This window comes from Somniosus microcephalus, chromosome 5 (genome assembly GCF_052327205.1).
Source record: "Somniosus microcephalus isolate GS21.2 chromosome 5, FLI_Smic_1.0, whole genome shotgun sequence".
Taxonomy (NCBI): domain Eukaryota; kingdom Metazoa; phylum Chordata; class Chondrichthyes; order Squaliformes; family Somniosidae; genus Somniosus; species Somniosus microcephalus.
In genome coordinates this window covers 216,643,378-216,664,232 of record NC_140991.1, presented here as the reverse complement: position 1 = coordinate 216,664,232, position 20,855 = coordinate 216,643,378, and the positions used below count along the sequence as shown (strand labels likewise).

Genomic DNA, 20,855 nt, shown 5'->3' with positions numbered 1-20,855 from the left:
AAATAAAAACTGTATTCCAGTGATGCATGCTGAACATTCCACATCAATAATATGGATACAATGGTCAAAATTTTCACAGACCCACCTTAACCAAACCTGGACTTGAATATACAGTGCCAGCTGGGTCTATCAGCCTAGACTCAGCATGTATCCTGCACAGCCGGCCTTTCAGCTCTGCATTCTGAGCTAAAGCCTGATAAAAGGCATTAAAGAAACACAGAGCATTAATTATTAAATACAGACAATCTGTACTCCAAACAGACTGAGCATGTTAACTGCTTAAGATTTACAAAAATTGCCCCGATAGAAAATGTGATATTTTCATAGTCTTGATAAACTCAATCCCAATTTAAAAATATATAAATGTAGAGTTGTAGTACAGAGTAGAAACTGTAAACTTAAAATCTTGAAATATTATTTGGTGTTGCACACAATACAAACTGCTGACAGTGACTGCTTGCTGTTACTAATAATGTTGCACTTCTGTATTTTACAGCAGTTTTAGTCTAAAAAGATGTGTATTTGTAGTTATTCCTTTTTATGCTTGGAGAACAGCCACAAGGACAAGTTCAGCTAGAAAGCACCTCCTGAAGTGGTGCCTCGCTAGAAGTGAGCATGCAAAGAATCAGGTCTAACGTATTACAAAACAATGACTTGCATTTATATCGCACCTTTTAAGTAGCAAAACGTCCCAAGGCACTTCACAGGATGGTCAAACAATATTCGACACCAAGTGACATACAGAGATATTAGGATATGTGACCAAAAGCTTAGTCAGAGGGGTAGGTTTTCAGGAGTGTCTTAAAGGAAAGAGCGCGAGAGAGAGGGGTTTAGGAGGGAATTCCGGAGCTTAGAGTCTAGGCAGCTGAAGGCACATCTGCCAATGGGGAGCGATTAAAATCAAGGATGTACAAGAGGTCAGAACTGGAGGAGCACAGAGATCTCGAAGGGTTGTAGGAGGTTATAGGGATAGGGAGGAGTGAGGCCATGGAGGAATTTGAAAACAAGGAGGAGAATTTTAAAAATCAAGTTGTTGCCAGACCAGGGGCCAATGTAAGTCAGCGAGCACAAGGATGATGGGTGAACTGGACTTGGGTATGAATTAGGATATGGACAGCAGAGTTTTGGATAAGCTCAAGTTTACAGAGGGTGCAAGGCCAGCCAGAAGAGTATTGGAACAGAACATAAGAATTAGAAGCAGGAGTAGGCCATATGGCCCCTCAAGCCTGCTCCGCCATTCAATAAGTTCATGGCTGATCATCTACATCAACTCCACTTTCCCACCCTATCCCTGGACTCCCTTACTGCCAAAGAATCTATCAGTTTCAGTCTTGAATATAGTCATCAACTGAGCATCCACAGCCCTCAGAGGGTTGTGAATCTTTGGAATTTTCTACCCCAAAGTGAAGAAATTTCTCCTCATTTCAGTCTTAAATGGCCGACACCTTATCCCGAAACTATGACCCCTAGTTCTAGACTTTCCAACCAGGGGAAACAACCTCTCAGCCTGTATCCTGTCAAGCCATCTCAGAATGTTATACATTTCAATGAGATCACCTCTCATTCTTCTAAACTCCAGAGTATAGGCCCAATCTACTCAATCTCTCCTCATAGGAAAACCCCCTCATCCCAGGAATCAATCTAGTGAAACTTTGATGCACTCCCTCCAAGGCAAGTACATCCTTCCTTACGCAAGGAGACCAAAACTGTAGAGTGTGGTTTCACCAAACCCCTATATAATTGCAGAAAGACTTCCTTACTCTTATACTCCAACCCTCTTGCAATAAAAGGCTAACATACTATTTGCCTTCCTAATTGCTTGCTGTACCTGCCTGTTAACTTTCTATGATTTATGTACAAGGATACAGGTTCCTCTGAATACCAACATTTACTAGTCTTCCACCTTTTTATGAAAAAAAAAAAAAAAAAAAATATTCTGCTTTTCCATTCTTCCTACTAAGTAGATAATTTCACACTTCCCCACATTAGTCCATCCGCCACCTTCTTGCCCAGTTAACCAGTCGAGATCCCTTTACAAAAGCTCTAGACGTTCCAGCCAGGGATTTACTTGTACTTCTTGAAATTTAGTACAGAGTATTCGCTGCTCACAATGCGGTCTTCTTTACATTGGGGAGACCAAATGCAGATTGGGTGACCGCTTGGCGGAACACTTCCGTTCAGTCCATAAGAGTGACCCCGAGTTTCCGGTCACTCGTCACTTTAATTCTCCGCTCCACTCCCACTCTGACCTCGCCGTCCTCGGCCTCTTACACTGTTCCAATGAAGCTCGAGGAACCGCACCTCATCTTTCGATTAGGCACTTTACAGCCTTCGGGACTCAACATCGAGTTCAACAATTTCAGACCATAACCTCTGCCCTTATCTTTTGTTTCAGTTTATTCCCCTCTCTCTCTTTCTCTCTTATGGCAGCTGTCGATCATTCTGCCATTGCCATTTACACTTCATCTGGTCATCTTTTGTTTCTTAACTTGTCCCATTACCATCTCCTTTTGCCTTGTACCATCATCCCATTTGTCTCTTAATCTCTCCTGCCTTCCATCCTATCACAGACCTTCCCTTTTGTTCTTTCCTCCCCTCCCCCCTTTCCCTGCCCCTGCACTTGCTTAAAAATCTGTTCCATCTCCAACTTTTTCCAGTTCTGACGAAGGGTCATTGACCTGAAACGTTAACTTTGTTTCTCTCTCCACAGATGCTGCCTGACCTGCTGAGTATTTCCAGCATTTTCTGTTTTTATTTCATATATCCCTTTACAGCCTCTTTGCGTCCTCCTCACAGCTTACTTTCCCACCTAGCTTTGTATCATCAGCAAACTTGGATACATTACACTCAGTCCCCTCATCTAATTCATTGATGTAGATTGTAAATAGCTGAGGCCCAAGCACTGATCCTTGCGGCACCCCACTAGTTACAGCCTGCCACCCCGAAAATTACCAGTTTACTCATACTCTTTTCTGTCTGTTAACCAATCGTCTATCTATGCTAATATATTAGCAATCCCATGATCCCTAATCTTGTGCAATTAGCACTTAGTTGGCACCTTATCGAATGCATTCTGAAAATCCAAATATACTACATCCACTGGTTCCCCCTTATCTACCCGGTTAGTAACACCCTCAGAAAATTCTAATAGATTTGTCAAACATGATTTTCCTTTCATAAAAAGTGTTGACTCTGCCTAATTATATTTTGATTTTCCAAGTGCCCTGTTACCGCATCCCTAATAATAGATCTCAGCATTTCCCATATTACTGATGTCAGGCTAACTGGCCTATGGGTCCCTCCTTTCTTGAACAGTGGGGTTACATTTGCTAGCTTTCAATATACGGGGACCATTCTAGAATCTAGGGAATTCTGGAAGATCAAAACCAATGTCACTGCAGCCACCTCTTAAAATCCTAGGATGTAGGCCAGCAGGTCCAGGGCTTGGTCAGCTTTTAGTTCCATTAATTTCCCCAGTACTTTTTCTTTACTAATATTAACTGCTTTAAGTTCCTCATTCTCATTACATCCTTGGTTCTCTACTATTTCCAGTATGTTTCTTGTATCTTCTACTGTGAAGACAGACACAAAATACTTGATTAACGTCTTTGTCATTTCCTTATTCCCTATTACAGTAAACTCTCGATTTACCGGCACCTAAATAACTGGAAATCTCTGTTAACCGGCAAAATTCAGGAGTAGGTTCGGGTAAGTTTTTACTTCATATTAGTGGCCGTTACTGGATCTGTGGCTGTGTAATCGGGGTTCCTGCACCTGTTGCTAAGCAACAGGGAAGCCTGGATCTGTTGCTGTGTACAGGGCTCTCGTACCTTTCACTATACCTCTCTGTAATCCGGACTTTGATAAACCGGCACCACGCCAGTGCTGAATAAAAAGAGTTTCCTGTATAATTTCTCCTGTCTCTGCCTGTAAGGGACCCACATTTCCTTTCGCTAACCTCTTCCTTTTTACATACTTGTAAAAGCTCTTACAATCTGTTTTTATATTTCTTGCTTGTTTACTGTCATTCTATTTTTTCCCTCCATCAATTTCTTGGTCATCCTTTGCTGATTTTTAAAACCCTCCCAATCCTTAGGCTTACTAATCATTTTGGCAACACTGCAAGCTTCTTTTAATCGAATATTGTTCTTCACTTCTCTAGTTAGCAATGGTTGTATCACTTTTCCAGTGGAGCTTTTATTCCTCAAAAGGAATAGTCGAGTCTAGGAGGTAACAATGGCATGGATGAAGGTTTTAGCAGCAGAAACTGAGGCGGGGTGGAGATGGGCAATGTTACGGAGATGGAAGTAGGCGGTCTTGGTGATGGAGAGGACATTGGGTCAGAAGCTGAACTCAGTGAAATAGGCCGTCGCCGAGGAAGGGGATGCAGTCAGTGGCTGGGGAAAAGGAGTTTGTGGCAGGAACAGAAGACAATGGTTTCAGTCTTTGCAATATTTAATTGGAGGAAATTTCAACTCATCCGATACTTGGATGTCGGACAAGCAGCATGACAAATCAAGAGAGTGGAGGGGGTCAAGAGGATGATAGTGAGGTAGTGCTGGGTGTAATCAGTGTACATGTGGAATCCGATGCGTTTTCAGATGATGTTGCCAAGGGGCAGCATGTGGGTGAGAAATAGGAAGGAGACAAAAATAGATCCTTGGCCAGCCCTACCTCTGACTGACACTCGCATCTAACGAAGTTCCATTCTGGAGGCATAGCATCACTGAATATGCCCTATAGTCTTACTATTTTACAAGAAAATGTCAATTATACAGGAGATAGCTGACTTATTTGTAAAGTGTAATAAAGATACTACAAGTTTAATAAAGATATTGTTGACTTTTTAAAAAGTGTAAAGGATTACACAAGAGTTTTTAAAAATGGATGATGGGCTACACACACACTCCTGAATGATATTGAAATAGCTAAAGATGAAATTGAACAGGATCTGGGAGTCTTGGTAGATTCAATGCTCAACATGGCCTAACAATTTCAAGCAGTAATCAAAGAATTTTGAACTATATAACTAAAACAGTAGAGTGCAAGGCGGAGGAAATCATGATCGAACAGTATAGTGCTCTGGCCAGACCATAACTTGACTACATTTTCCGGTTCTGATTGCCAAGATGCAAAGGAGATATTCAAGTGCTGGAGGCAGTGCAAAGAGGAGCCATGAGGCCCCTCCTTATTGTCAAAGGTCTGAGCATGAGGAAAAACCGAAGGGTTTTCAGTCTGGAAAAACAGTATCCGAGCGAGGGCGACTAACATGCAACATCATGGGAATGTGCGATTTCAACAGGGATGCCTCATTATCATTTTACTTCTGGGTTTCGTGGTTACACTGAGTGTGATGCGGGCCCACATAACACGAATCCACCTCGAATATTTAAAGGGCCACTTCACAGATGCAATGGTGGAGGGGTTTGGAGTTCTGTGCATTGTGTTCTGTGAAGTAAAAGTTGAGAGATGGAATCACCAAGAGGGCAAAGGCTGTTCCCAGATTCAATGACGCTTCCCTGGACATTCTGCTGGGTGCAGCAAGGGCAAGGAAGGAGGTCCTCTTCTCTAGCAATGGGAAAAGAAAATCTATTGTCACAGCAAAGGTGGGGTGATTGGAGATGGCCCAAGAGGTGAGCAGGCGTGTGGGACCGGAAGCGCACCCCCACAGATCGCGGAGCTCACAAATGCCAAACAGGAGGGTTTGGACATAAGCGATGTATCGGTGTCCCTAATCATCGTATATGGAGAGACTGGGACTTCATTGCTGCATAGTGACAGAATTAATCTGTCTGACCATATCTCCTATAAGTCTAAGTCTTGACTTGAATTCAGCAGAATTGAAATATGATCACAATCTTGCAGAGTTGCAAAATTTTGACATTCCCATGACACCCTGTACCTGTGGGAAGCCAGCCAAAGATGTGAATCAGAGTGCCCGCTCATTCTGGCTACTGTCATGAGAAGTTTACATACCTCCCAGCCCTGGAAAACAATCCACCTGCCGTATGCATTTATGTGGGGCGGACTCAAACCCACAATATGTCTCCGGTAGCGCCCTGGAAGGAGCCAAAGGACAAAGAATTGAGGGTGGTGGTGACTTTCACAGCCACTGGTAATGCATGGTAACCAGGTCCAGCAGGTAGCATGTCTTCTTCTAGGAGGCTGCAACGACTTGACGTGACAATCGCAGCCTCTGGAAGCACTGCTCTTCTGAGAGGTCAAGGAAGCTGAGCCTCTGTCTGTACACTCCGTTAGGTGGGTAGTGCCTCCTGTGAACTTGACCCCTCTGTTGCCCACCTGCAGCTCCCTCCACGGCTTGCCCTTGCTGCTGATTGGACTTCTGATGAGAATCATCAGAAGTCCAATCTAAAGCAGCCATGACGCCTCCCATCCTGATGTTCTCTGTGTGAACACCTCCAAACTGTACAAATAAGTCTCTCACAACAACTATCATCACCAAACTGTTTCCCCACAGGGAACCAGAAAGCAGCTGTAAGCACTGAGCCTTTATTCAACTCGGCACATCTGACCTTTAACCATCCCCATGAAGTGCCACTCAATCTCGCCTCCATTTTAATGCCGAGTCTCCTGAACCCTAGGAAACCTGTTCAGGAGTCAGTCATTTCAAATCGCTGCCAAAATCTCATTAAAAGACCCTCGTTTAAATGTTATAATTATGGACCCACCTCTCCAGAGTGGGTTACTCACACGCACCCAAATCCTCTACTGTTAAATCCAAAGTGGGTATGTTCGTGGCAGGTTGGGTTTCAGATTTTTGCCAAATAAACCCCGACCCTCTCCTACCCATTGTGGGGGTTAAAATTCCCCCCAATGTATTTTTTATAGCTGTAATAATATTAATTACTATGTTCTTATCTTATGTAGATCAGTAAAGACCTACGTCTAGATATCCACTGGAATTAAGTGAATTGAAAAACAAACTTGATTCAAAACAGAAATTAGTGGGTAAGTCACCACGCCTCAATCTGCATGAAGTGAAGTTTCTTTCTTACAGCCCTTCATCAACTCACCCGCTAATTATGATTGAATAATAAAAAAATTTAAAAGACAAAAATCACCAAACACTGATGAGAACCATGGCAGGATATAGTTTATATATTCGGAGAAATATTTTCTCCTCTGCATATTTCGTTAAAAAGGTCAGATGCCAAAGTGGTTCAAAACAAGCCATATGAGGTACTTGTCAAATCAAAATCAAATTTGAATCAATTCAGCACTTCTACTTCTCAATTGTGTTTAGTGCTTGTTATTACATAGCAGCTTTTCAAATTTTTATGATTCTGAAAATGCATAGTTCCTCTGGAGGAGATACACTTGTAAAAAAAAGACAAAATAGGGAGGGGTTGGTTAACTGTGAAGCGAACTGTAAGTGACTCCAGGAGGATACGTTTAGGTTAGTAGATTGGGCAGATGGATGTCAGATGATAGATTGGGCAGACAGATGATAGATAAAATTTAATGTGGAGAAATGTGAAGCAATATATTTTAATAATAAAAAAGGATAGGAAATAGACACAGGTTTAAGAGCAGTAGAGACACTTAGGGGCTCAGACACATACATCTTTAAATTTGGGAGGACAAGTTGAGAACGATGCATAAAGCAAAAGCATATTTAGCACAGGTCCATCACATTTCCAGGCATCACACTTTGCTGTAGATGCAGAAAAATAATCTTTTATTAAAACAAGTTATTCATCTGGAGCTTGAAATTTACAAGCAGTTACCTCATTTACCTCAGCAGTTTATAAGTAACTAAGTAGCTACAATTATCTATTAAGAACAGTGGCCTTAAAGAGACACAGGCCAAATTAGCAGCTAGGTATCAGTGCTTTCGTCTACTTGTGAGCAAGACCAGAGCTAATCCATTCTATTACATTGGATGATATCTGGAACTCCAAATAACTTTTATATACACACACCCAAAAATGTTTTTAAGAACATTTGAAAAGCCAACAGATCGAAAGAAAAGGCAGGCAAATCAAAGAAAAAACTGCTTGCATTTATCACACACCTTTTCACATCCGAGAAATATCTCAAATCACTTCACACAAACTACATTTTGAATTGCAAATGATGAAATGAATTGAAAGTGAAATGAAAATGAAGGAAGAACACTGGCCAGGATTCAAAACATGTCATGGGATCTTTAATGTCCAACTGGACCAGGCTGGTAGGTCATCAGTTCAACATCTCAGCCAAAGGATGGTATATTAGATAATGAACACACCCTCAGTACTGCAATGGAATGTCAGGCAGATTATGAGACCAAATCCCATCCAATTCAGAAGCAAGACCGCTACTAAGGCAAGCATTTATCTCACTATGAGAAATGGTCCCCTTCCCAAAGAGATTTAAGAAATCAATCACTAATGGCTAACGTAGGGATGACAAGCTTGCAAATGGGTTGGGATGAAACCACTCCAATATTGCACATTCAACATTTTCAACATTATTCATTAACTAAGTAAATTCATTGCAGTTTTTTTTTTTTTAAATAGCAAAATGATGGAAAATCTAGGAACTTGTTCAGTTAACAAATTACAAACTTGTCATGCCAAAATAAATTACAACCTAGAGCAATGCCAAAGGGTTAACCAAGCAAACAGCAATCTGTGATTGCAAAACTGCTTCATATCTTTATTATTTTGGGAGGCTTCATATCGAATAGCATTCAACAATTAACAATTTTGCATGGTCTCTAAACTTACCGAGGTTAAGGCAGTCTTCAGGCCAATGATCTGTGCAGATGGTGAGTGGCAAGTATCATGTTCGGATGCCAAATGTTTCAGTTTCTCCTTTTCAATTACCATTGAATTGAACACCGACTTTAAAGCAAAGTGAACTACCAAATAAAAAAGGATCAAATAACTATACACAGAATTGGACTTCAACGATTGTTGAACTTACACACATAATTGTACTTAAATCAGTTTTCAAATAATGGTACTACAGGTAGACTATCCTTTATCCGAAAACCTCGGGACCAGCCATGTTTCGGTTTTCGGAAAATTTCGGATTTCGGAAGGTATTTTATAAGACTGGGAAATTTGTCGGGGGTGGGTCGGCGGGGGTCAGGGTCGGCGGGGGGGGGTCGGGGGTGGGGGTCAGCGGGAGTCCGCGGGGGGGTCGTGCGCACGACTTATGCTGACCCTCTGCTCAGCGTAAGTCATGCGCCACTCTGGTCATGTCGTGCGCACGACTTACGCTGAACGAAAGAGGGTTTCGGTTTTCGGAAGTTCAGATAAAAGGTAGTCTACCTGTACACTCATATATAGAAGTGGTTACCTGGGAGAGAACCCAAGGTTGCAATCTACTTCATAGGTTTAGAGGATTCCACAGACCAGAAGAGTGAAGCTTAAGTGGGTTATAACACACAGTGGGGCTTGTATTGGAGGGGCTACTTCAGCCTCGTGACCTCTCCTTTTCTTAAAAATATTTATAAAAACAAGCAAGTGGGCGCTTCAGAGAAGCACATTCAATACTGCAGATATTTTTATATAGGGTCAGCTGACAATGTGTATATTAACTGTCTTCAAATTCCTATCTGATGCATAGTAATTTGCAAATAAGGGTGTTGATGATTTTATGATGTTGTTGTGTTTCTAGATAAACCTGCAGCTTAGAGAAATGCAGTCTACTATAAGGTAGATTTTACAAAAAGCGTTCAGTGTGGAACATTGCATGCCAGGAGCACATTAGGAAATTGGGTGAAGAACTCAATAGTTGTCATAGGACAAAAATTATTGAACAGAAAATCCAGCAGGCCTGTTGACTTCATACACAAACTCCCAATGTGCCTTCCCAATGGGCCAAGTTCTGCAACTTGTGTAATTTTATAAAATCTCTCCTTAAATATCTAATTAATGATGATCATTGGAACTGTATCAAGTAATAAAGGACAGGCATGTTAAGGACCTTGGTTCTCCAATACAGTGCATGTAGTTGTCTCATATTATTTGATTGTATATATAAAGGTAAATGCACTCACAACCCACATCGAAGCCTGTTATCAGCATAGACTCTATTGTGGACCTGTCTGCAGCACATGATGCAGTATGTGTTAGATCCGTGTATCTTAATGTTGTGTCCTTCAATAATCAGACAAAAGACTGCAGGGAACGATCAACAGGTGTTTACTGAATGAGGGTTACTCTAGAACTAACTGTACAGATCACTACTCAGGGTTTATATACAGGTGTGGTCACTGCCGGTACTACAGTATACAGGAGCTGTAAAAAGTAGTTCTCCCCTTAAAGGTACATACATTACAATTCCTCCCCTTTTAGATTAACAGTACCATAACACACATTTAACAATTAAATATCAAACTAATTACAATTAACACTTTTAACATGCAACATTAGCTGAAAATAGTCTATTTATAAATTCAGTCTTTGGGGAGGCTTCCTGATCCTTTCTGGATAGCGCCTTTCCCGAGTGTCTTGCTCTTGGTGCGGAGACGATTCTGGCCCCCTGTCGTCGGTTGGTTCATCAGCTTCCGATGCTACTGTTTCTGAGGTAGATGCGACCTGTACGTCGGGTTCCTCACCAGGTACGTATGGCCGAGACATGGGGTTGACTCGTTCCTGTAACTCTAGGATCTGGTCAGCATGGCGTCTCACAATGTTCTCCCCAACATCCACTGTGTACATTAGTGGCCCCTGCCGTGTGCATATCGTTCCTGGTTGCCATTTCTCTGTTCGGTAGTCACGGGCCAAGACTGGTTGCCCTACATTGAAGCTCCTTGTCGGCTTCTCATTGATGTGCTGGAATTGCTTACTCTCAACATCTCTTCGTACATTTGGTCTGAGCAAATCCAGACGAGATCTCAACCTTCGGTTAAAGAACATCATGGCCGGGGCCTGGTTGGTGACTGCATGTGTCGCATTCCGGTAGGCTAACAGGAAATTGTCCACCTTATGCTGCAGTGGAATGTCATCATCGCACATGGCCTTTACTGTTTTTTTTTGTACGAACCTCTCAGCCAATCCATTTGTGGCTGGATGATACGGGGCGGATGTGTAATGCCTTACCCCATTCCTTTTCATAAATCTTCGAAACTCTTCGGACACAAACTGTGGTCCGTTATCAGAGCAAATCTGCTCTGGCAAGCCGTTCCTGGCAAAAATGGTCCGTAGGACTGCAATAGTTTTCTCCGTGGTGGTGGAGGACATTTTGATCACCTCAGGCCATCGAGTGCGCATCCATGGCTATTTAAAACATCGAGTCCATGAATGGACCAGCAAAATCAATATGCACCCGTTGCCATGGAGATGAGGGCCACTCCCATGGGTGTAGAGGGGCATGTGGTGGTGCATTTTGGACCATCTGGCATCCTGAGCAGCTCTTTGTCAGGTCCTCGATTTGCTGATCGATCCCCGGCCACCACACATAAGCCCTAGCAAGGCTTTTCATTTTCACCCCTCCCAGATGACCTTCGTGAAGCTCATTGAGCACTCTCTCCCTTAACTTGGGTGGAATTACCACTCGGGATCCACACATCAAGGTCCCCTGGCATACTGACAGCTGTTCTCCTCTGGATGAGAATGCTGCCAACAGTGAGTCGCCATGTGCTGGCCATCCCTTCACCGTCAAATCATATACCCGAGACAGCGTCGGGTCATTTTGTGTCTCGTTCTCTATACCAGCGTTAGTTACTGGCAAGCATTCAATTATAGTCGAATGAAATATTTCGACAGGATCCACTGCTGGTGCTTCCTCCGCAGTAGGCAGTGGCAGGCGTGATAGCCCATCAGCATTTCCATGCTGTTTCGTGCCCTTATATTCGATTTCATATTGGTGCGCCCCTAGAAAAAGGGACCATCTTTGTAGCCGTTGCGCAGTCATCACTGGAACGCCCTTCTTTGGATTAAAGATGGAGATAAGTGGTTGGTGGTCAGTCAGCAAGGTGAACTTCTGCCCGTGCAGATAGTGATTGAACTTTTTCACTCCCCACACTAGGCTGAGGGCCTCCCTGTCAATCTGGGCGTAGTTACGCTCGGCTGAGGTTAGTGACCGAGACGCAAAGGCTACTGGCCTCTCCGAGCCGTCCGGGAATTTGTGCGACAGCACCGCTCCAATGCCATAGGGTGATGCATCACACGCCAACCGAATTGGTGGTGCCGGGTTGAAATGAGCCAACACCTCTTTTGATGTGATCAATGCTTTGCTCTTCTGGAAAGCTCGTTTACATTCATCACTCCACTTCCATGGTACCCCCGTTTGCAGTGGGGTGTTCAGTGGGTGTAGTACGGTAGACAAATTCAGCAAGAACTTATGGTAGTAGTTCACCAGCCCGAGGAACGACCTCAGTTGTGACACATTTTCTGGTGCTGGAGCCTTGACTACTGCCTCAATCTTTTCAGGGGACTTATGTAACCCCTCTTCATCAATAACGTGGCCACAATAAGAGATCTGCTTCTGGAAAAACTCGCATTTGTGGCGATTAGCTCAGAGCCCATATTCCTTCAATCTAGTGAGCACCTGCTCCAGGTTGGCGAGGTGATCACTGTCATTTTTGCCCGTGACCAGGATGTCGTCCAAATAACACTGGGTCCCTGGAATCCCTTGCAGGACTTGTTCCATTGCCCTTTGCCAAATAGCCGGAGCTGATGCTACCCCGAACACCAGCCGGTTGTATTGGTAGAGACCTTTATGAGTGTTGATCGTGAGGTACTGTTTCGAGGCTTCTTCTACCTCCATTTGCAGGTACGCCTGGGCCAGATCAATCTTAGTGAAGCGTTTCCCTCCAGATAGAGGGGCGAAAATATCTTCAATCCGCGGAAGCGGATATTGTACAGTGTGAAGGATTGGGTTCACTGTCATGTTAAAGTCCCCACAGATGCGAACCTTCTTTGGTTCCCCAGGCGTATTACTCAATGACATCTTCATTACAGGAACGATGGGTGTAGCCCACTCGCTCCAGTCCACTTTGGACAGTACTCCTGAACGTTCCAAACCTTCCAGCTCTGCTTCGACGGCTGGGCGGATCGCATAAGGTACCGGTCTGGCCTTAAAAAAACTTTGCGCTTGCATCTTCCTCTATTTTGATTGTCGCTGTTATGCCTTTTATTGTTCCGAGTCCCTACTGGAACACTTCTTGTGCGTCAGTTAGCATTTTTGACAGTCGTCCAGGTGTGACGTCGTCATCCTTTTTGGCATCGACAGTCAGTGCTTGTATGGAATGCCAATCTAGCTGTAGCTTCCAGATCCATTCACGTCCTAATAGTGGTGGTCCTCCATCTGGCAATACATATAGGTCAATTTTTGGTGTTTCCTTGCCGTTATATGTAACGTTCACCCTTATTTTTCCTTTGGGGTAGATTTTTTGCCCCGTGTACGTCTTCAAGACAATCTTTGTATCTCTCAAGGGTATATGTGAGAATAGCTGCTTGTAGTCCCTTCGGTTTATGACTGTTAGGGCTGATCCTGTGCCCAATTCCATTTTCACTTGGACTCCTGCTATCTTGAGCGTGACCCAGATAGTTTGGTGATCCTCCGTTTTGATCACATTATGTAGTTTCAGACAACCCAGCTCCTTGCTTCCGGGGTCTGTATCACTTCTCTGTTCGTCTGAACTACTCTCCGTCACCTTATGTACCTTCTTGTACTTCTCCTGTGGAGATTTCTTGCTGCTGGTTTTCTTTCCCGACCTGCAGACTCTTGCTATGTGTCCTACTTTTCCACACTGTCTGCACACTTTGTCCTTGAACCAGCAATCATTATGGTCGTGTGTTGTTCTGCCGCAGCAATAGCACTTCACTGTTCCGTATGACATTTCATTTGTGCCATATTCTTGCAGTCTCCGTTGTATCTGTGCAGCGCCCCGTGCTGCTGCTTCGTGTGATACTGCAATTCTGAAAGCCTTGTCCAGCATAAGATCCTTTTCTGATAGAAGCCGTTTCTGGGTTCCTTCACTTTGAAGCCCACACACAAACTTGTCCCTTAAAGTATCTGCTAGTCCCGTTCCAAACTGGCAGTGTTTCGATAGCTTGCGCAGTTCCGTTAAATACTCCGCATTACTTTCATCTTTATGCTGGTTCCTTTTGTGAAACTTAAATCTTTCTGCTATCAGCAGCGGTGTGGGGTTTAAGTGGTCCTGTAGGATTGACACTATGTTTTCAAAATCCTTTTCTACTGGCTTCTCTGGGTTACTAGGTTTCGTAGTAAGCCATACGTTTTTGCACCCATTGAATTCAACAATACCAGCGCTTTCTTGTCATCTGGCACTTCATTCGCCTTGCAGTATACTTCTATGCATTCGACATATGTCGTCCAATCTTCGACTTCATTGTCGACCGCTGTGATACTGCCACTCTTCGACATTTTTGGGTGTGGTTAGACTGGCTTAAAATGGCGTCTCCCGCGCTTTCCTTTCTTCCCCGCTGCGGCTTAAAATGGCATCTCCCGCGCTTTCCTTTCTTCCCCGCTGCTGCCAACGCCGCTCTCGGCGGTCCTTGTGGCAAATGGCGACGCCCTGTGGGTTTCGTGTGCTGCTCCTGCGCTGCTGCCAATGCCGCTCTCTGCGGTCCTCGTGGCAATGGCAGCGCCTCGCGTTTTCCTGCGCGCTTCTTTCCCCCGTTGATGCTGCTCGGCCCTTGAACACCGGCTGCGCCCTGTGCGCTCTGCCCTCTCTCTCTCCCCCGTCGACGCTGCTCGACCTTTTTCTGTGCCGCTCGGTCGGGCTCTAGCCCGTCGCTGTCCGGGAAGGGTCTGCGCAGTTCTTGTTGCCAGCCCGTTTCGCTGGATCACCGTGACTGGAAAGCCAAGCCTGGCTCTCGACAGCCTCCCCTGCGATGCTCAAATCTCCGCTGGCTGACTGGGCGTTTCCCGTGGTTGATGCCCGTGCTTCTGGACTCGACCTCCTTCCACTGTTCTGCAGGAGCGAGTCCCTGGGAGGTGATGCAGAGTTGCAGGTAGGTTCGAATCTGCGTCGTCGCCAATGTTAGATCCGTGTATCTTAATGTTGTGTCCTTCAATAATCAGACAAAAGGCTGCAGGGAACGATCAACAGGTGTTTACTGAATGAGGGTTACTCTAGAACTAACTATACAGATCACTACTCAGGGTTTATATACAGGTGTGGTCACTGCCGGTACTACAGTATACAGGAGTTGTAAAAAGTAGTTCTCCCCTTAAAAGTACATATATTACAATATGGAGGGACTGTCTACTGCTGGAAGCATCTAGAATAGTATGCTGCAAACCAGCATTGCGCCTACTGACAGCCATGCTCACCAACCACAGGTTCCCTGTACATCTCCGAGTAGATTTGCAGACCTTAACTACTGTATAACAGGCTCCCGCGAGGTTCAGTCTTGGGACCTTCACTTTGATATACTAATATTAGTGACACCCCACCAAGCCAGTAAAGGAAATTTGGGTATTGTGGTAAACCACTGTTATACCTGTCTGTATGTGTATGTGTATTCCACTAGGTACAGGTCTGGACATGCCTCGGCTGACTCCTCCCACTATTCCAGGTATATAAGTGACTACCTCCCAGTCCCTTAGTATTCTGGACGGGTCGACCACTCAAGACTAGACCTTCATTCTTTAGTTAATAAAAGCCTGGTTGTTACTCGCTTAACCTCAGTCTTTTGAGTAATTGATGGCGCATCAATTTTATAACTAAATTTTTTATAATGGAGAAGATCCTCACACCAGCATGCCTGGACCTGGACAGTCGGGAAGCGGACGCTTCCACCAAGTTTGCTCACTGGCTCATGTGCTTCGAGACATTCCTGACTGCCTCCACTGCGGTCGTAACGGACGCAAACAATCTGTCTGTCCTGATCTCCAAGGTGAACCACCAAGTGTACTCAGTCATCCGGGACGCGACCTCATACACAGCCGCCCTCCAGCTCCTCAAGACCAAGTACACGCGCCCTGTGAACGAAGTATACGCCAGGCACCTAGTCGCAAGCAACAACCTGGGGAATCGACTGAGGAATACCTCCAAGCTCTGTCCGTGCTTGGCCGGGCCTGTGGGTGTAAGGCGGTAACGCCCACTACGTACACGGAGGAACTGATCCGGGATGCCTTCGTAGCGGGCCACAGGTCCAACTACACCCGACAGCGACTGCTGGAGCAGAGCGACCTCACCCTCGACAAAGCCTCCGAAATTGCACTAACGCTGGACGCAGCCTACCGGGGCATGGATGCCTACTCTTCTGCACCATGGACGCCTCGGGGAACGACAACCTGGGACACGGTAGGACAGCCCCATAGCACCGTGCCACCCCAGCCACAGCCCAACGACGGCCCAACTACCGCAGCAGTGTCCCAAAGCCAGACAGCAGTATCCCAAGGCCAGAAATGCTACTTCTGTGGCCAGGCCAAACACCCCAGAGCGCGCTGCCCGGCGAAGAATGCGACCTGCTCGGGCTGCGGGAAAAAGGGACACTACGCCAGCGTCTGCAAGGCCAAAGCCACCCCGAACGCCAGCAGCGCCGCGTGTGGGCCGTGCGAGCCGCCATCTTGGGCCCCCAACAGCGCCGCGTGCGGGCCGCCATCTTGGGCCTCCCCAGCCATGTGCGAACCACCGCAGCAGCAGCCATCTTGGACGACTCCAGCCACATGGGAATCATGGACGCCGCCATCTTGGACACCAGCCGGGACGCAGCAGGCCGCCAACCCCCCCCCCATCTGATAACCGCAGCGACACACCGACCCCTACGCTGGCCTCTGTTATGCTGGACCAAACAAGACTGCACCAAGTAGCTCGGTCCAAAATGGACGTTAAGGTAAATGGCCATGCAATAAACTGCCTTTTTGACTCCGGGAGCAGAGAGGGCTTCATCCACCCCGACACGGTGCGGCGTTGCTCTCTCCCAGTCCTGCCTGTGCACCAGCGGATTTCTATGGCCTCCGAGTCCCAGTCAGCGGACATTGGCGGCTACTGCGTGGTGACACTAGCAGTAGACGGGACTGTGTTCAATAATTTTAAACTCCTGGTCCTGCCCGACCTCTGCGCGGCCGTTCTACTGGGGTTGGATTTCCAGTGCCACCTCAAAAGCGTTACGATGGCGTACGGTGGCCCCCTCCCCCCACTCAGTCTGCAGCCAGCAGCCTCCAAATTGCCCGCCGCGCACCAGATGCAACCTCTCCACACTCAGAGTCCCACCCCCCCCACTGTTTGATAACCTCACCCCCGACTGTAAGCCCATCGCCACAAAGAGCAGGCGATACAGTGCCGGGGACAGGGTTTTCATCAAAACCGAAGTGGAGCGGCTCCTGAAGGAGGGGATTATTGAGGGCAGCTCCAGCCCCTGACGAGCCCAGGTTGTGGTCGTTAAGACCGGCGAAAAACAACGCCTAGTCATCGACTACAGCCAAACAATAAACCGCTACACCCTGCTGGACGCCTACCCACTCCCCCGCATAGCTGACATGGTCAACCTGATCGCGCAGTACCGCGTCTTTTCGACCATTGACCTGAAATCAGCGTACCACCAGCTCCCCATCCGCCCTGAAGACCGCCAGTATACTGCTTTTGAGGCAAACGGCCGCCTCTATCACTTCCTTAGGGTTCCCTTTAGAGTTACCAACAGGGTCTCCGTCTTCCAAAGGGAGATGGACCGGATGGTCGATCAAAACGCGCTGCAGGCCACTTTCCCTTACCTAGACAATGTGACCATCTGCGGCCATGACTTGCAGGACCATGACGCAAACCTCGAGAAATTCCTCCGCACCGCCCAACTCCTGAACCTGGCATATAACAAGGAGAAGTGCATATTCCGCACAGACCGCCTCGCCATCCTTGGCTGTGTTGTGGAACACGGGGTCATCGGTCCCGACCCGGACCGAATGCGTCCCCTTATGGAACTCCCACTGCCCCACTGCCTAAAAGCTCTGAAGAGGTGCCTAGGGTTTTATTCCTACTACGCTCAGTGGGTCCCCTACTATGCAGACAAAGCCCGTCCGCTGATCAAGTCCACCTCTTTTCCCCTGACGGCAGAGGCCCGCTTGGCCTTCCACCGTATCAAGGAGGACATTGCCAAAGCCACCATGCACGCAGTGGACGAATCCATCCCCTTCCAGGTGGAAAGCGACGCGTCCGACTTTGCCCTGGCCGCCACCCTTAATCAGGCGGGGAGACCTGTGGCCTTCTTCTCACGAACCCTCCAGGGCCCGGAGACCAGACACTCCGCGGTCGAGAAGGAGGCCCAGGCCATTGTGGAGGCTGTGCGCCATTGGAGGCACTACCTGGCCGGAAAACGATTTACCCTGCTCACTGACCAGCGTTCAGTTACTTTTATGTTCAACAACAAGCAGAGGGGCAAAATCAAAAATGACAAGATCTTGAGGTGGAGAATCGAACTTTCCACCTACAATTACGAGATCTTGTACCGGCCTGGGAAGCTCAATGAACCCCCAGATGCCCTATCGCGTGGCACCTGCGCCAGCGCGCAGATCGATAGGCTGAGGGCCCTCCACAATGACCTCTGCCACCCGGGGGTCACCAGGTTCTTCCACTTCATCAAGGCCCGCAACCTGCCTTACTCCATCGAGGAGGTCAGGACCATGACCAAGAACTGCCAAGTCTGCGCTGAGTGCAAACCGCACTTTTATAGACCAGACAGAGCCCACCTGATAAAAGCCACTCGCCCTTTCGAACGCCTGAGCGTCGATTTTAAAGGGCCTCTCCCCTCCCCCGACCGCAATGTGTACTTCCTCAACATCATTGACGAGTACTCCCGTTTCCCGTTCGCTATCCCCTGCCCGGACATGACCAGTGCCACGGTCATTAAATGTCTGAACAGCCTCTTCACCCTGTTCGGTTTCCCCAGCTATATCCATAGCGACCGGGGCTCATCGTTTATGAGCGACGAACTCCGCCAGTACCTGCTCGCTAGGGGTATAGCCACAAGCAGGACCACCAGTTACAACCCCCGGGGGAACGGACAGGTGGAAAGAGAGAATGCAACAGTTTGGAAGGCCGCCCTACTAGCCTTAAAGTCGAGGGGCCTTCCGACCTCCCGCTGGCAGGAGGTGCTCCCCGATGCGCTCCACTCGATTCGGTCTCTGCTCTGCACTGCCATCAATGCCACCCCTCACGAGAAAATGTTTGTCTTCCCAAGGAAGTCGACATCGGGGACATCGTTACCGCCATGGCTGATGTCCCCAGGGCCGGTACTACTGAGAAGACACGTGAGGACCAAAAAAACGGACCCCCTGGTCGAGAGGGTCGACCTCCTCCACGCCAACCCCCAGTACGCTTACATTTCGTACCCGGACGGGCGGGAGGACACAGTCTCCATACGAGACCTCGCACCCTCAGGGACCGCTGTAACCCACTACCCATTACCACCCCCCCCCCCCCACGACCCGATATCCAACCCCAGCAGCCGACACGCCTGAGCCCGTCACCCACGAGGACTACACTCCAGTGCACCAGCCTACATGGGACGCGACGCCGGAAGTTCCACCACCCCTGCCGTCGCCACGTCGATCACAGCGGCAGATAAGACCTCCGGAGAGACTCCAATACACGAACTTTTAAATACACTTCACCCCGCCGGACTCATTTTAAACAAGGGGTGAATGTGGTAAAGCACTGTTATACCTGTCTGTAAGTGTATGTGTATTCCACTAGGTACAGGTCTGGACATGCCTCGGCTGACTCCTCCCACTATTCCAGGTATATAAGTGACTACCTCCCAGTCCCTTAGTATTCTGGACGGGTCGACCACTCGAGACAAGACCTTCATTCTTTAGTTAATAAAAGCCTGGTTGTTACTCGCTTAACCTCAGTCTTTTGAGTAATTGATGGCGCATCAATTATGTAGATGATCTTGTGATAGCCAACCAAGCGAGAACTCTTACCCAAGTGAAATGCACACAAGACTTAAAAATATTTGAGGATTATAAGCTGTGGTGGATTTGTTCAAATCCTCATAAAATGCTTGTCTCTGCATTTCATTTGAGCAACCAGCATGCAAAGAAACACCCAAGTGTTCCCTTCTGTGATACCGAACTCAGGTACGAGGACTTCCCAAATTGCCGTGGAGTTGTTCTGGGTCATAGTCTCACATACCATCAACACCTGATGAAAAATGCAGCCAGGATGACGACTGGAATCAACTTATCCATAAATTAGCTGGGACCCTGTAGACAGCCACCTTGGCCCTTGTTTTCTCAGTAGTTGAATATTGCACACCAATATGGGCAGGAAGTGCACATACAAATCTCATTGGCACGTAACTGAACACTACTGAGAATTATCGCAAGAATACAGAAACCAACACCGACAGTCTGGCTCCTGTCATCACACATTTCTTGCTACCACTTCTCAGAAGAGAAGCAGCAATAATTAGAGAATACAACTGGGCCTAGCAAATTCAGATCTGCCTATTAAGTGAAGATATCCAGAAGCTTCCAATATGCAGCCTTAAGTCCTGGAATCCTTTATGGCTAGAGACCAAAACGCTTAAAACCTCAGAACTCTTACCTGACGACAAGTGGTGGAGAATGTTAAAGGTACTATATAAATACAAGTTGTTGTTGTTGGGGGAAACCAGCAGGGTTAAGAATTAAAACCGGATCACGGATCAGTCACCCACGCCATGTAAATTATGGGCTATTGTAAACTACATCAGAACTTCATATGGGTACTGCAACCACCTGCTACGTAAATGGAAGATGAAGGATAATCCAATGTGTGATTGTGGGGAGGCTATCCAAATCATGGAGCACCTTGTTGAACCATTACTTGCTAAGGTCCTTTCCTGAAGAAATAGCTCCGTATCACCAGAAGCCATAGGGTAAATCGCAAACGTAAATGTGGATGCCGACATTTAATGGTTTTTTCCAAGTTGCCATATGAAAGA

General features: G+C 46.7%; 1 protein-coding gene across 4 annotated transcripts in view; it reads right to left on the bottom strand.

Annotated features, from left to right (window-relative positions):
- Positions 1–20,855, bottom strand: part of osbpl3b (oxysterol binding protein-like 3b) — a 307,799-nt gene that overhangs the window by 129,106 nt on the left and 157,838 nt on the right. For 3 of the 4 annotated variants that reach the window (XM_085988683.1, XM_085988680.1, XM_085988679.1), the window contains 2 exons: positions 8,733–8,866; positions 86–193 (listed from right to left, as the gene is read on the bottom strand). In XM_085988683.1, coding sequence (XP_085844809.1) covers positions 86–193; positions 8,733–8,866 — 242 coding nt within the window. The remainder of the gene's footprint in view (positions 1–85; positions 194–8,732; positions 8,867–20,855) is intronic. The other variant, XM_085988681.1, reaches the window with a different exon arrangement.